Source organism: Anarrhichthys ocellatus, unplaced genomic scaffold (genome assembly GCF_004355925.1).
Source record: "Anarrhichthys ocellatus isolate YVR2014 unplaced genomic scaffold, GSC_Weel_1.0 scaffold41, whole genome shotgun sequence".
Lineage (NCBI taxonomy): Eukaryota > Metazoa > Chordata > Actinopteri > Perciformes > Anarhichadidae > Anarrhichthys > Anarrhichthys ocellatus.
In genome coordinates this window covers 1,168,458-1,182,609 of record NW_022280071.1, presented here as the reverse complement: position 1 = coordinate 1,182,609, position 14,152 = coordinate 1,168,458, and the positions used below count along the sequence as shown (strand labels likewise).

Genomic DNA, 14,152 nt, shown 5'->3' with positions numbered 1-14,152 from the left:
GTGTGTGTGTGTGTGTGTGTGTGTGTGTGTGTGTGTGTGTGTGTGTGCGCGTGTGTGTACTCACAGTGAACAGTTAGCTGGACGGAAGCGTTGGTCATGCCCACGATGTTGGTGGCAGTGCAGGTCAGCAGGAAGTTGTTGTCTTCTCGACTCACATTGACCAGCGTTATGTTGATGGAGTGGATGCTGTTGTTGTCGTAGACTCTGGCCTGGAAGGGATGAGAGGACAGAACGTGCACGATTGTACGAGTGTAGAATGGCAACAAGGACGTAGCCCCACTGTTAACCCTGCACTCACAGCATTTGAATTGCTTACATTAGCTACTTTTACAGTGTTTCTTATATTGATTGGTTCGTCAATATGGGAACACAAACCAACTGTGTGTGTTTAAGTGTTGATATTGGATTTTATGAACTGTAGTGACTATCGCTTGGCTGTTGTTTCAGAACAATCGACAGCACATATACGTGCATGTGTGGATGCAGAGCTGTCTGTAGGGCTGAAAACAGAACGACACGCACAGTTTTGTTAGCTTAACTTGCTTTTCATGGTTGTAAGTGGAACTTTTGGCCCTAATTCCATTTCCATTAGAGAATTGTTCATGAATTATAAAATGTATCTAGCTAGCGCTCTGATAGTGATGACTGAGACTGGCAGTTGAATCAGGCTCTTGAAGCGGGGGACACCCCGAGACCGGTTCATATTCAGTAGACAGTGTCTCTGTAGTAACAATAGCACTGTATGGAAGTCGAGATGGTGGAAGTCATGGATGCAATGGAAGACAAAACTGCTATTCTGTCCTCCATGATCTCACGCTCTAACGAGCTGAAGCGCATTAATAATATAAGACCTTGACACTTACTGTACCATGTGTGGTTCTGCTGAAAAGCGTGTCAATGATTGATGTCGACAGACACGGTTACTGCCAGCAGCTTGCGAGTATCACATGTAAAATACAACACAACACAAGTCTGGCTGGGTGTTTGCCTTGGTGTGTGCGTGTGTCCTCCTTTACCTCTTGCGCATTTATGGAGTGCAAGCCATTCACGGGCCAGTCCACCTCGGGTAACGGGGATCCAGAGCCATTGCAGATCGCCGTCACTCGGTCACCCTCGACAACAGTGAGGTTGCTGTGGCTGACGCTGATGTCTGGCATGTCTGAGAGACGGAGAGGGAATATATCATTCGATCCATAGCCACAGAAACAATACTTTTTGAGTAATTTCTGAAGATTTAAGGCTCCAGTGGGAACCAGCTAAAAGCCAAAGTCAGTCATTGTTGGTTTTGCTTTCATTTTGGGTGTGATTTATTCAAAAATGATTTAATCAGCTCCAACACAAAAATCATAATCAGCAGTCAGAATTCCCAGGTATGTGTGTGTGTGTGTGTCTGTCTGTGCACTCTCAACTCACCACAACTGCTAATGTTCATATCCTGCAGCAGTATCTTGGTGTCGCCGTCAGCACAGTACAACTGTTGGCTGCTCAGCCACGCCTCTCCTCTCTGTTGCCATAGCTGCAGCCAGCGGATCTCACAGCCGCAGTCGAACACCACCTCCTCCAAATGGCTGGAGAGAGAAAGAAAGTAATAAGATACATTGAGCATTAGCAGCATTAGCCAGGCGTGATTAATCACATCAGCGCTACGTTCAACCCTTCAAACTGGAAACCTGGGAGGGGGAACGGAGAACGTTCATCACGTCAAACTCCTGAAGAAAGTCACGGCGGGACTGAGCTACCGTGTACCCGAGACCTTCCCTTCGACCCTTGTTAGGTAAAGTGATGGGGGACACCTTCAGCAGGCCCACAGGGACTTCTGTGTATTCATTCTGGTGGAATGAGTCAGCCCAGCAACTATTCTAAAATACAGCTTTCTCATCCGTCATCAGCACACATTTCAGATAGTTTTGGTACCTTCTGACAGCAGAAAATGGTAAAAAAATGACTGAAAGACAACCCACCGTGAAATAAAGATGAATGTACATTTTGACAAGTCTGAGCGCATTCGACGGTATCTCAGCCCTATTTCTCATGATATGCTGCTTGGGCAGAAGCCCCCAGCGTCTGCAGTGCCGGTTGCGTAGTATTTTGAGGCTGCAGGTTTGTGCGTAGTTATCGTTGGGAAATGCTTGCGGTTAACATTGTAACACAAGGTTAACGTCGTGAAGTGGTCACGGTTAGCATTGAAACACGTGGTTAATGTTGTGAAACGTCGCGGTTAACATGTAACACAAGGTTAAAGTCGAGAAGTGGTTACGTCATAGTTCACGCTGTGAAATGGTGGCATTAAGGTTTTAAACAATAAAATAAAGTAGGCTTTAATAAAAATAAATATGCATGTAGAGAAACATAAGCTACGGGCGAAGTGTCACTTGACACAGCGTCATTAGTAAAAAAAAACTTGGGACATGAACAGCGGTCCCCTGAGTAAAGGTCCTGTGTTTGTTGTCTCAACCAGGGAGTGAGAACCAAATTGCACATTAGTCCACAAAAGATTGACACCAGCATGATGAGGCTACTTTCTTTGAAACTTGAAACTGCTACACTTCAATTACATTACATTACAAAACGAGCCCACAGAGTGTCGTCAACATCCTCTCTGCATGTGCAATACTGCAGGATTTGTGCAAGATGCCAAACTACTACAGGGACTGTACACATATGTGCTGATAGGGATCATTTGATGTCTACTTGAAGTACTAAGTCAATGGCTTATTGGTACATTTTCATATTGTAACTTTTGGATATGAAATATTAAACAGCACACATGACATCGACACATAAAGTGCTATTTTCTGCATTTCTACCCTTTTCCAATACTCCACTGCTTGTCAGAAAACTTCACCACATTATCATATCTTCTACAGTGCGGCTGAGAGTGTGACAGAACAACGACACCTCACCGTCTCTAGGATTAATCTATCACCTCGCTGATAGTCAGTGCAGGAAGGTGCCTCGGTAACTCTCCGAGGTAGGTGGGTTTTTTAGTCCTATGTTCACTTTTACTTATATTCCTAGGGGTGGTTGTGAGAGGGCTTGACAGATACGGGCCCTGTGTCTTCCACTATGCATATGCCAAGAGTGACTTCACAATAGATTTTAGAAGGAGGACAAACATTGCTGCACCGGTCTCTATGGGTTGAAGGGTGGAAGTATCTTGAACCTGTGACCCAGCACACCCAGCTGTGATGCAGTCAGGTATTATAGTGCTATCTTACTTCACAGCTACACAGGGTGTGGGAATAAGCATGTTGTCAACACTCGTTGGATGGGTAACCAGGATTAATAAACATGGAGGAATAACTCTTTAAGGTCAGGCAAAGATGGGCTTCATTTAACAATGACAACAAAGTTGGGATTCAAACCACAATCGCCATTGTCAGTGTCACATTAGACGCTTTGTTGACCCATCCAGACACCTAAAGGCCTTTACAAACCGGGCGACGTGACAAAGAAACGAAAATACTCACTAGTATTTCACATTAAAAATATTCATACCAAAAGCTATGCGAATTTGCGACAGCTGCAACACTTAAACATTTGAATAGATCAATGCAGACAGAGGACCAACTGCCAGGATCAGGATCTGGCAGTCCGTCTGAAAAAGACTGTTGGATAGTCTACACTACAGCAAGCTATTCTATTGAGTTGCCTTTCAATGGTAAACAGTTACGCAGTGTAAATGACGAGGGCTTTTAATGTACAAGGTAAGAAAGGAAGGAGGGAATTTGGTCCGGTTTGTCATCTTGGTTCAGACCATAGAGCATCCATGTTGTTGATTTGTACACCTCATGAGTGTAGGTCCGTTCCACAAAACGTGATTGCCTTCATTCGGGGTGCGACAGCTCAAAAAACCTTATTCCGAAAGTATGACACCTTTTTGTGGTGTAATATTAGCATTCTGTGCGAAATGGCATTCTGCCTTTATGAAGAATCAAGTTTATCCAAACAAAGCCTTCAAGCATACAGAAAAAAGCCCAACATGTTACTCCAGCCTACCTTAGCAGCTCACTAATGCTCTGGGAGCCAATGAAGTGATCCTTCATTGGCTCCCAGAGCATTAGTGAGCTGCTCACTGACGATGGTACAGTAACTTTTTGGTACTTTGGTCCAGTTCTCTGGAACAAACCGCATGCCGACCTGAGATCTGTCACAACTGTGTCACATCTGTTCCATTTTATTGATACCTTTCGGAGGGCACATCGAGTTGACCTGTAATGAAATATGCTACACCAATTAAAATGCCATTCTTTCTCCTCCATTTCTCCTGTCTTAGCTCTCCCAACAAACAACGGCAGAAAGAAAGAATCCTCCCAAAAGAGACATCCTTACACATCCCGACCATCATTTTAAAACTTCCATTCAAATTAATTCAAACTGGTGCGTAATGTTGCTGTGGGGCTCTTTCTGTTTCAGCCGTTGATTGCCGGCCTGATTGCCCCATTCTTCCTCTTCCTAGACTGCCTTCTGTCTCTGCTAGGCTGCCTGTTATTAGTAGCAGCTGAGTTTGATATCTGCTGCAATGGCTCTGCACCCCACAGTTTGGGAGCCATTGCATAAGCCATATCCTGCACATAATAAAAGTACTAATACAAAAAAATAACTACATGAATAAATAAAAAGGGAATGTACACTATTCAAACTGGTATTTATAATGTTAGTATAGAGATGAAAGCCACATGCTGTGCAGTTGCTACGGTTAACAGTACCATTACCTTTTTTATGTTCTAATTCAAGCATTGCTTCTTGCGTTTGCAAATTGCATATCATGCACACAAAACTAAAAGCCACTGGAAACCCAAATCCACAATAGCATTCTAGTAATTCAAGGTCTTACATTCATACTGTAAAAGCAAGCATCCAAAAAGTATTAGTACTTAGTTTCAATCCAAATTCAAAATATTATAGACAGCGGTTTCCTGGGTGAAAGTCCTGTCTTTTGTTTTTTCTTTTTTTTCTTTTTTTTCAGTTGCTGTTACACTGAACAAAAAACGCGACAAAACATCGTTAATGACAAAAAACAAACAAACAAATAGACATAAAAGTGAAAAAAAGTAAATTAAAATAAAATAAAAAAGGGGGGTCACCATTCACTCTTAACCATTCACTGAAAGTCCTGTCTTGACCACCCATCCACATCCACATCCACCCTATGCAGACTTCCGTAGATTATAATGAGAAATGTATTCGTGGTTAATGTATAATGTATAAGTGCCCTTCGAAACGTCATTGACAATGCAGTTTTATTGTACGGGAATGTTATTTTGGTCACAATACCATTTAAAGCAGCAAATTCTATCCATGCCAATGAGTTTGTAGTCGGGGGTTTCGTTCGTTTTGGCGCAGTACATCACTTTTTGGCTTCGAGTGCAAGTTTGAAAAACTTTGACCTGTAAATTTGCGCCAATGGCCAACAGCAAGCCATGTTGACAGTGCTAACCTTGGAACTCATCTAGCTCTGCTATATAGATCACTACAGCAGCTACAGAGACTTCCAGGAAAGACCTTCTGTATTTATTTTCAGTTGGATTAAAGACAAGTATTCAATATTATTTCTGTTAAATTGAATTTTTTTGGAAAGCACTCCATGCTCCAATCGACTGCAAAATCTGTTTCCCAAGAACATATGACAATAGCCCCCACGTTGAAAATACCAAAAGTTTACTTTAACAGAGTTTAATCCTGCTAAAGGCTGAGTTTCTGGGTATAGACATTATTTCAGAGCAAAGACAGGGCGTTATTGAGTCCCATTCAGTCCCATCAGACATTTTATTTTTCACCCTTGTATTTTAGTGAACTGATTAACACGCACTCCAAAGCATTCCTCTCTGGCATCTCTTTCCTGTGTTGTCACATACATCATCAGTGGACAGCTATTCCTCCATGATGTCACTCTTCGTGGCTGATGGGAGATTTGTGACACAGCTGTATCTGTGAGATTCATGGAGGTGTGAAGGACGGCGAGTCGGAATGAGGCAGCGTCTTTTCCTTTTTTCCCCCCTCAGTGAAACAAGTCGTTACATACATTTGGATTGATTGTCCCGTTGAAGGGGGAAGAGATTGACGAATAACAGCGTCGGGGCGGTTTACTGGGGACAACTGTAGGTGAAGGATAATTGTGTCGCCATCTACACATGGACACATGTGGTCATACACACTAATGGGATAGGAATAAATACTGTGTGCATGGACACATATGCATGGGGCTTCAATGCTGACAAAAAGCAGGAGATTATGAATGAAAAATGTAACCGAATACATCAATAAATAATTGATAGTTAAAGTTCCAATCTCGTGCGTCCTGTGTGGCATCAGTCGGTTGTGAATGAAGAAAAGGTAATTGTTTATTTTAACAGATGACGCAATGGTAATCTTTGGGGCTCAGTCTCTTCGGGGAGCTTTCTAATGGAAAGGCATCTGCTCTGAGCAGCAGCAGGATGAATCCCCCCCGATGGAGTCCAGACTCTGAGTAAGATGATGGATCTGGGCAGTGATGGGGAGGCGGAGGATCGCTCCCTTCAACCCGACCGGACCGCCGACACAAGATCTGTTTGCCGACTCCAAACCACAAATACTATAATAACTGTGCCCTCTTCAAAAAGTTCAGTTCGGCTGTACGTTTAAAGAGATCATTTTGGGCCATTTCGTAGATGCGAAACAAAGGTAATGGTAACACTTTATAATAACTAATACTTCATAGCGTGTAGTTAAGTATGAGTAAACACTTAATTCATCCTTTATAAAGCATTGTTCCTACATTAACACTCATTAGTATGCAATTCATAACAACAGTTATAAATGTTTTATTCTTGATTAATAAGCCCGTCTATTGTGTTTCATGATTGTGTTTTCATACTTTATAAATGATGGATTCCCCTTTTGTAAATGAAGAATTATATATATTACAAACCAATTATTAAGGAGTTGTAGATGATTAATAACAATTTATAAAGTGTAAGTAAATGATTAAGAACTTATTTAGATGTACTTCATTCATGCATTTATATAATGATTTAGATATGCACTAATGTTAGGGACTATGTTAATATATGCTTTATAAACGCGTATTAATACACGACCAGCATGTTCTTAGTTTTAACCCGAACCGATCTGGAAATAACAGTAAAGGGAAAACCCGTGTAGATCACCCGGCGGGTACCAGCAGGTGTCTCACTAGATGAGTCTGCTTAAGTACATGAACACACTTAAGCCAGAGAGAGAGGCGCAGGTAACACTTTATAATAGGCATCATTAATAAAAGGTAAACTTACAGTAAATAAAATGTAGTAAATTTAGTTCAGTTAGTTCAGTTAATTTACTGTTAAAAAGCAATGACATTATTAATACTATTTACTTATTTATGAATGAATGAAATTTATTTATAGAGCGCTTTTCACAGACATAACATCACAAAGTGCTTTAACAGAGCAGAAATTTAAAAGCATAAAAAACACAATGTGACCCTAGGGTCAATAAATTACATACACAGAGAAAAATAAAATAAAAAATAAAATAATAGAAATTAAAACATTTTAAGAGCAGGTCTAGGACATGGGTTTTTACTCAAACGCCAGTCTAAAAAGGTGGGTTTTGAGCTGTTTTTTAAAAGTATTCACAGTATCTGCGAGGCGCAGAGTTGCAGGCAGAGCATTCCAGAGCCTCGGCGCCACTGCCTCAAAGGCTCGGTCACCACGGGTCTTAAATCGTGTGCGTGGGACTGACAGAAGACCTAGAGCGTTTGACCTGAGAGTGCGGGCGGGTGAATATGGGTGAAGTAGATCAGCTACATAAGTAGGAGCCTGACCGTGAAGTGCTCTGTAAGTGATGGTGAGAATTTTGAAGTGTATCCTAGATGCTATAGGGAGCCAGTGGAGAGATCGGAGTACGGGGGTGATGTGAGACTGTCGATTTGTCCTGGTGAGTAATCTGGCGGCAGCGTTTTGGATTACCTGCAGACGGTTAAGAGCAGATACACTGAGTGATGTGAAAAGTGAGTTACAGTAGTTGATGCGAGAAGAGATAAATGTGTGTATGATCATCTCTAATTCAGGTGTTGATACTACAGATCTCAGTTTACTGATATTTCTTAGATGGAAGAAACATGATCTGGACAGCTGCTTAACATGGGGGTCAAACGACATGGATCGATCGAAGAAGATCCATAGATTGCGCAGGTTGCAATGGGCAGCAGAGGAGAGTGGACCAATACTCTGCCTGATCATGGGGACAAACTCATCTGGAGCAATAGCTAGGACCTCCGTTTTAGAGTCGTTGAGTTGTAGGCTGTTTTCTGCCGTCCAGTCTCTGATGGCATTGACACAGTCCAGGAGCCTAGTTAATGTGAATGCCTCGTTGGGTTTGAATGACAGATGGAGTTGGATATCATCTGCATATAAATGATAGGACACATTATAAGTTTTTATAATCGGTCCCAAAGGTAACAGATAAAGGGAAAATAACAGAGGCCCCAGAACCGAGCCCTGCGGTACGCCACAAGACAGTGGAGCGGTAACAGACACAAAATCAGCCACAGAGACATTGAAACTTCTGTCATTGAGGTAAGACGTGAACCAGTCTAACGCTATGCCAGATATGCCAAGCCAATCATGTAGCCTCTTAATCAGGATGCTATGGTCTACAGTGTCAAATGCAGAACTGAGGTCCAGAAGAACTAGCACAGAGCAGTCACCTGCATCAGAACACATGAGAATGTCATTTGAAACCCTCAGGAGAGTGTTGTCTGCAAAACCCAGACTGGAATTCGTCGTACATGTTGTGCCTCTCCAGTGCAGCAGTAAGTTGTTTGGCCACTACTTTCTCTAAGATTTAGGACAGGAAAGGCAGTTTTGATATGGGCCTGTAGTTCATGGGCAAAGCTGGATCTAAGTTTGGTTTCTTTAATATGGGCTGGATAGTGGCATGTTTAAAATAGGACGGGACACCTCCTGTAGACAATGAGGAATTGACAATAGATGTTACTGCAGGGCCAATAATTAGCAGAACTTTCTTAAATAGAGAGGTCGGTATTATATCGAGAGGGCAAGATGATGGCTTTGTTTTGTAAGTCCATCAGGTCTTGAAGGCTGATAGGCTGGAAAGAGTCCAGAACAGTAGGAGATTGCGAGGAGCTACATGTAGATGAACAAATCCCAGGCTGAATGCCAGACCTAATAGCTGTTACCTTATCATTAAAATATGTGAGGGATTTGTTGCAATCCTCAACAGAACAGCATGGTAATGTAGAGACAGACGGTGAAACAATTCTCTTAATTGTGTCAAACAAAATCTTGGGATTTCTCTTTGAGGAAGAGATTAAGTTGGCAAAATAAGCAGTTCTAGCTTCCTTTACTCCAGTATTAAAGGAAACTCTGAGGTCTTTGAGATATGAGCGATGTACTTCTAGCCCAGTGGCTTTCCAGAGCCGCTCTGTCCTGCGACACTTCCGTCTCAGGCTGCAGACAGCGTCTGTCATCCACGGAGAAGTGTTGTAGGCAGCCCTAGTCCTTTCCTTAAGAGGTGCCACTTTATCCAGCAAAGTGGTGCAATGTTCATTAAAAGACTGTATCAAGAGTTCAACATCATTGAGATTTGTATTAATATCACAGCAGAAGTGCATAGAGAACTGATCAGCTGTACTCTGAGTGATAATGCGGGAGTGGAATGTTTGTTTCAGACACAAGGGGTCAAAGATCAAAGAAAATACATTCATGGTCACTGATCAGTAGGTCCTCACAACGGGTATTATCAATATCAAGACCCAGGGAGAACACAAGGTCCAAGGTGTGACCATCCCTGTGAGTGGCGCCAGAAACATGTTGCATGAAATTAAAAGATTCAGTAATATTGAGAAACTCAGTGGCACTGCAGTCTGTGGTATCATTGATATGCAGATTAAAATCACCAACCAGAAGCACTTTGTCTAGCTTGATAATGTTCTTGTAAGAGTTTATTGTTGCTCACATTATAACATTTTATATACTGTATTGAGAATTTGTTAATGATTAGCAAAATATTTTTATACCTTTAAGAAAATGTTTGTGAAACCTCCTTAAACATTACACTGATAACACATTGTTAATGATTAATAAATACTTTGCAAAGCGTCTGAATGTAAACATTTAAATATAGATTAATGATCAATCATTTGTCAATGGTTCATTTTTGTTATTGTAATGTTAATTTAACTTTTTTAAATCTTTTTTGTTATAAACTAACTAAATGCGTATGCATCCTGTCAGCTAAATGCTTTGGAGTTATTACGTTAGTTGTCACACACACACACACACACAGAGCAGAGATGGAGTATTTCTCCACCACCCTGCAGGCGTGCCGTGATGAATGCTAGCTATCTGGTGTTGTGTGTCTGCTGAGGGGAAGGGGCAAGAGTAATGAACATTTGTTGATCTGAACCCCAAGCTGATTGCGCGCGCACACACACACACACACACACACACACACACACACACACACACACACCTGCTTATACCCAACCTTGAGATCAATAGGTGCATTATTACAGCCTCAGCTACAGGTTTGATAAATAGAACAAATTGGATTTGTCTGCAGAGGGGAAAAAAGCCTCCGGACTGGAATACAGCCTGAGTTACACAGAGTAAAGAGAAACACACTGTGACGGAGCCAAAGAACAAACAGAAGTGTATCCTCACATACTTTGATTTCCAAATAAGACAAGAAAATGGTTTTGTCTTTATCAAGTTTTTTTCAGATTTGCAGAAGAGATTGAGTATTAGCATGGATGCTGAGTAGGCTGCTGCCCCCCTGCTGGCCACAGTGAAACACAGTGGAAATATACATTTGTAATTTTAAATACTCTCTGACAAAAAAAACGTAAAATAATGTTCCATTCAGTTGCATTATTCTGTTGTGGTTCAAGTATGACAAATATGGTGAATTTCAAGGATAGTTTTCTGTCTCAGTCACTTCAATCACATCAGCTAAGATTGTAGAGGAACTGCTTAATATAGAAAAAGTATAAAGTAATGGTGCACAATGAACATAAATAACATAACTTTATCCCCCTCTACCGTTCTCCAAGATTGTTTTTGGCACCTCTGTCGTAAACACAACCTAATCTTTTTCATTTTCTTCAGAGGCCTAAAGATGACCAACACAACGTATCCTCGTACAACGGGTTCGCATGATATCCTGCCAAAAGTCACTCCTCATTTCCCTGCATGTTCCTACGTAAACCAGCAAAACATGTCAATAACCACTCGTTACATGCTAACTTTCTTTTCAGAATAAAAAAAGATTTTTTTTTGTCGAAACAGAATCAAACCGCTATCAACCCGTGAGGTAAAGGAGATTTAAATGAATAAACGGTCCATGCAGAGAAAGTAGTGCCTGCTCATTATGAGGAAGGACAGGATGGACATCTACAGTATCTGAAACACGACGCATCACTTGTAACATGTTGAATCAAACGTCAAACAGTCAGCAACGGCTGAGCCTGTTGCAGGTTTCAATATCCTTGATCGCATGGATCATATTGTTGATCACAATGGCCACGCAAGTTTCACATTATATGGAAAATGATTCCTACGACATCTGCCAACTGTTTCTTTCGACATTAATGTGAACTTACACCCATAGTGGGAGAAAAGTCTGTGATTGGGATACATTTCCAGATATGCCTTCATCTCCAATAGCCCCTGAGCCGGCCCCATCCAGGAACTCGCACACTCTTCACACTTCACAGTACAGCCCTTCAGGTTGGGTGTTCTGTGAGGTGTTACCGCTGATGAAAAGTGGAATCTCAGCGGAGATAACTCTTCTCAGGTTCACAGTGTTCGTGTCCACTGGCCTGTATTCCTTAGCTTGATAAGAACCGATATAAAAAGAAAATTTTTATATTTTTATATATAAAAGAAAAGGAAAAGCTGGATCAAAGAAGTATCTAGCAGAGTTCAAACGAATGGATATGCACACCATGGAGGCTGCTGCTCATAAAACGTTAGACAGCCTTAGAATCCTTCTAATGGATGCCTTGGTTATTGTAACTCACTCCTCTACAGCATCAGCGCTTCTTCCGTGGTAATAAAAGGGCACCTCACCATGGGTTTCTTCTTCTTGGTTTTGACTTTAGGAATAATTCAGAGGCCATAATAATCCAAAATCAAATGGAAAAATCCAGACTGTGAATAAGAAGTGGACGGAGTCACCGTGGCGTCACCCATTGGTTTGTGGACTGCAGTTATGAAGCCTCGAGTTTGGTATTTTGGCAGACACCATCTTGGTTTTTGGCTGTCGCCCTCTTGTTTTTTTGGAGCCAGAAGTGACACGAGAGGGTCACGTTAAGTACAACCGAACACTGAACAAGACATTTTTAGGTGACCAAAATGTTACAATTAACTTTCATGAAATGGAAACACACTGTAAAATGGTTAAAGTTCTAAGATGAAAACACGGACAACTCCCAGACTAGACAACCCCGTGGCAGCAACCTGTCAATCACAATCACCTAAAGCATCCCCTGCTTTATGGTCTGTTTGACTCTAAATCAGGGGCGTTTCTAGGATTCAAAGAAAGGGGGGGCTTAGCCCCAAGGGGAGTGTCATGTTTGCACAAATTTTTTTGGGCCGCGGATATCCATTGTTTCAGACAGTTCATAGATTGGTTCAATCAGAAAGAGTGTGATTTTGCTCTGTAGTTTTGCTTGCATTCAGTGTATGATAACACAAGAGACCGAATTTCAGGGTCATAGTGAAATTTGACAACACAAATATGAACTTTTCTCAAATAAAGAGAAATAACTCTCCTGCTTGTAAAGGAAAGACGGATAAACTAGCTTTCATATCCGCGTCACTCCCAAATCCTAATTCTTGAAGGGACCGCACACAATGGATGGAGAATGGACCTGACAGTGTCAACTTTTGAGTAGTTTACTTGTTTTATTATGAGCAGAAGGGAATAAGATTTTGATCAACATTTACATCTATTTTGTTGTCCGTGTAGTTTTTACATACCAGTGATATGTTATGCCCATTTGGACACTATCACTGAGATAAAGATGAACTAGTTCAGTGTCAAATATACCATTCAATGGGAAAAAAAAACATGCACGCAGCAGCCTCCCCAAGGTCCTAGTGCCTGGAGTTTATATCGTTAAGTATGATGATAGGCTATTGGATTGTAATTTGAAGGGGGAGAAAACATACAAACCAGAACACACGCACATATATAGCATGTTAAAGTTATAAATAACTTGTCCATGTGAGAAACAACAGTTTAATTTAATGACATCACCAAAAAAAAAAAGCCAATTTTTAGCCAATAATGCCAAATTATTTGGGGGGGCTGAAGAACATTTTAGGGGGGCTAACGACGCCCCTGTTCTAAATGGACCATCATTTACTAAATGAACATCATGCTGTGTTGAAGAAGACTTGAAACTAGAGATTGAGACCATAAACTAAACCTGCTGGTATTCATGAGCATGTCTGAGGCACTGCCTGGCACCACTTGATTCTATAATTCCACGCAACCAAAGAAGAGTGGGATTATTAAATGACAAAAGGAGAGCGCGTTTCAATTAGAGAGGCATCAGTGTTATCTGTCGAAGGGGGATCAGCTCTGATTAAGCTGTTCTGATATCTTTACTTTGATAACAAAATCTGTTACGCATCTCTTTGACCAATTATGAAGCGTTAATCTGTTGGTTTCATCTGAACGAGGCCTTATTATCTGTGAGTGGGTCTGGTATTAGAGTGGGTCAGTCAGTGGCCCAGTAACAATGCTGGGGGGGGGGGGGCAGGAAATAGACTGGTGATGAGACTGCCCAAACAGCATCATCACAAGGCATCATAAATCATCCAACATGTTATCAAACAGTTTAGTCATTGCCCTCTATCACAGCTGTAGCACTCAGCCAACCACTATCCCTCATTCCCTGCCGCTTGTACCTTTTTGCCGTTCATAAAAAGAAGGATACAAATGATCAATATTGAGTAAATGATAAGTCGATCCCACCCCACATCTCTGATAGAGGGTCGTCGGAGAGCCTCGCAAACTCTGCACCAATGTCGTCATGCCGAACCGGGCTGTTTGGTATTTGCTCCCTTTTTACTATCGCCACAGTACTGCCGTTGGACCAATCAACATAACTGAAACTCACCACCATGCCATCATAACT

At 41.6% G+C, this 14,152-nt stretch overlaps 1 protein-coding gene across 1 annotated transcript in view; it reads right to left on the bottom strand.

The window, feature by feature from the left end:
* The window catches only part of LOC116394811 (NT-3 growth factor receptor-like), a 19,900-nt gene extending 15,904 nt beyond the window's left edge, over positions 1-3,996 (bottom strand). The window contains exons 1-3 of the mRNA XM_031868134.1: positions 1,414-3,996; positions 1,017-1,159; positions 65-209 (exon numbers count right to left, since the gene is read on the bottom strand). Coding sequence (XP_031723994.1) covers positions 65-209; positions 1,017-1,159; positions 1,414-1,615 — 490 coding nt within the window. The 5' untranslated portion in view covers positions 1,616-3,996. The remainder of the gene's footprint in view (positions 1-64; positions 210-1,016; positions 1,160-1,413) is intronic.
* Between the last annotated feature and the right edge of the window lie 10,156 nt (positions 3,997-14,152).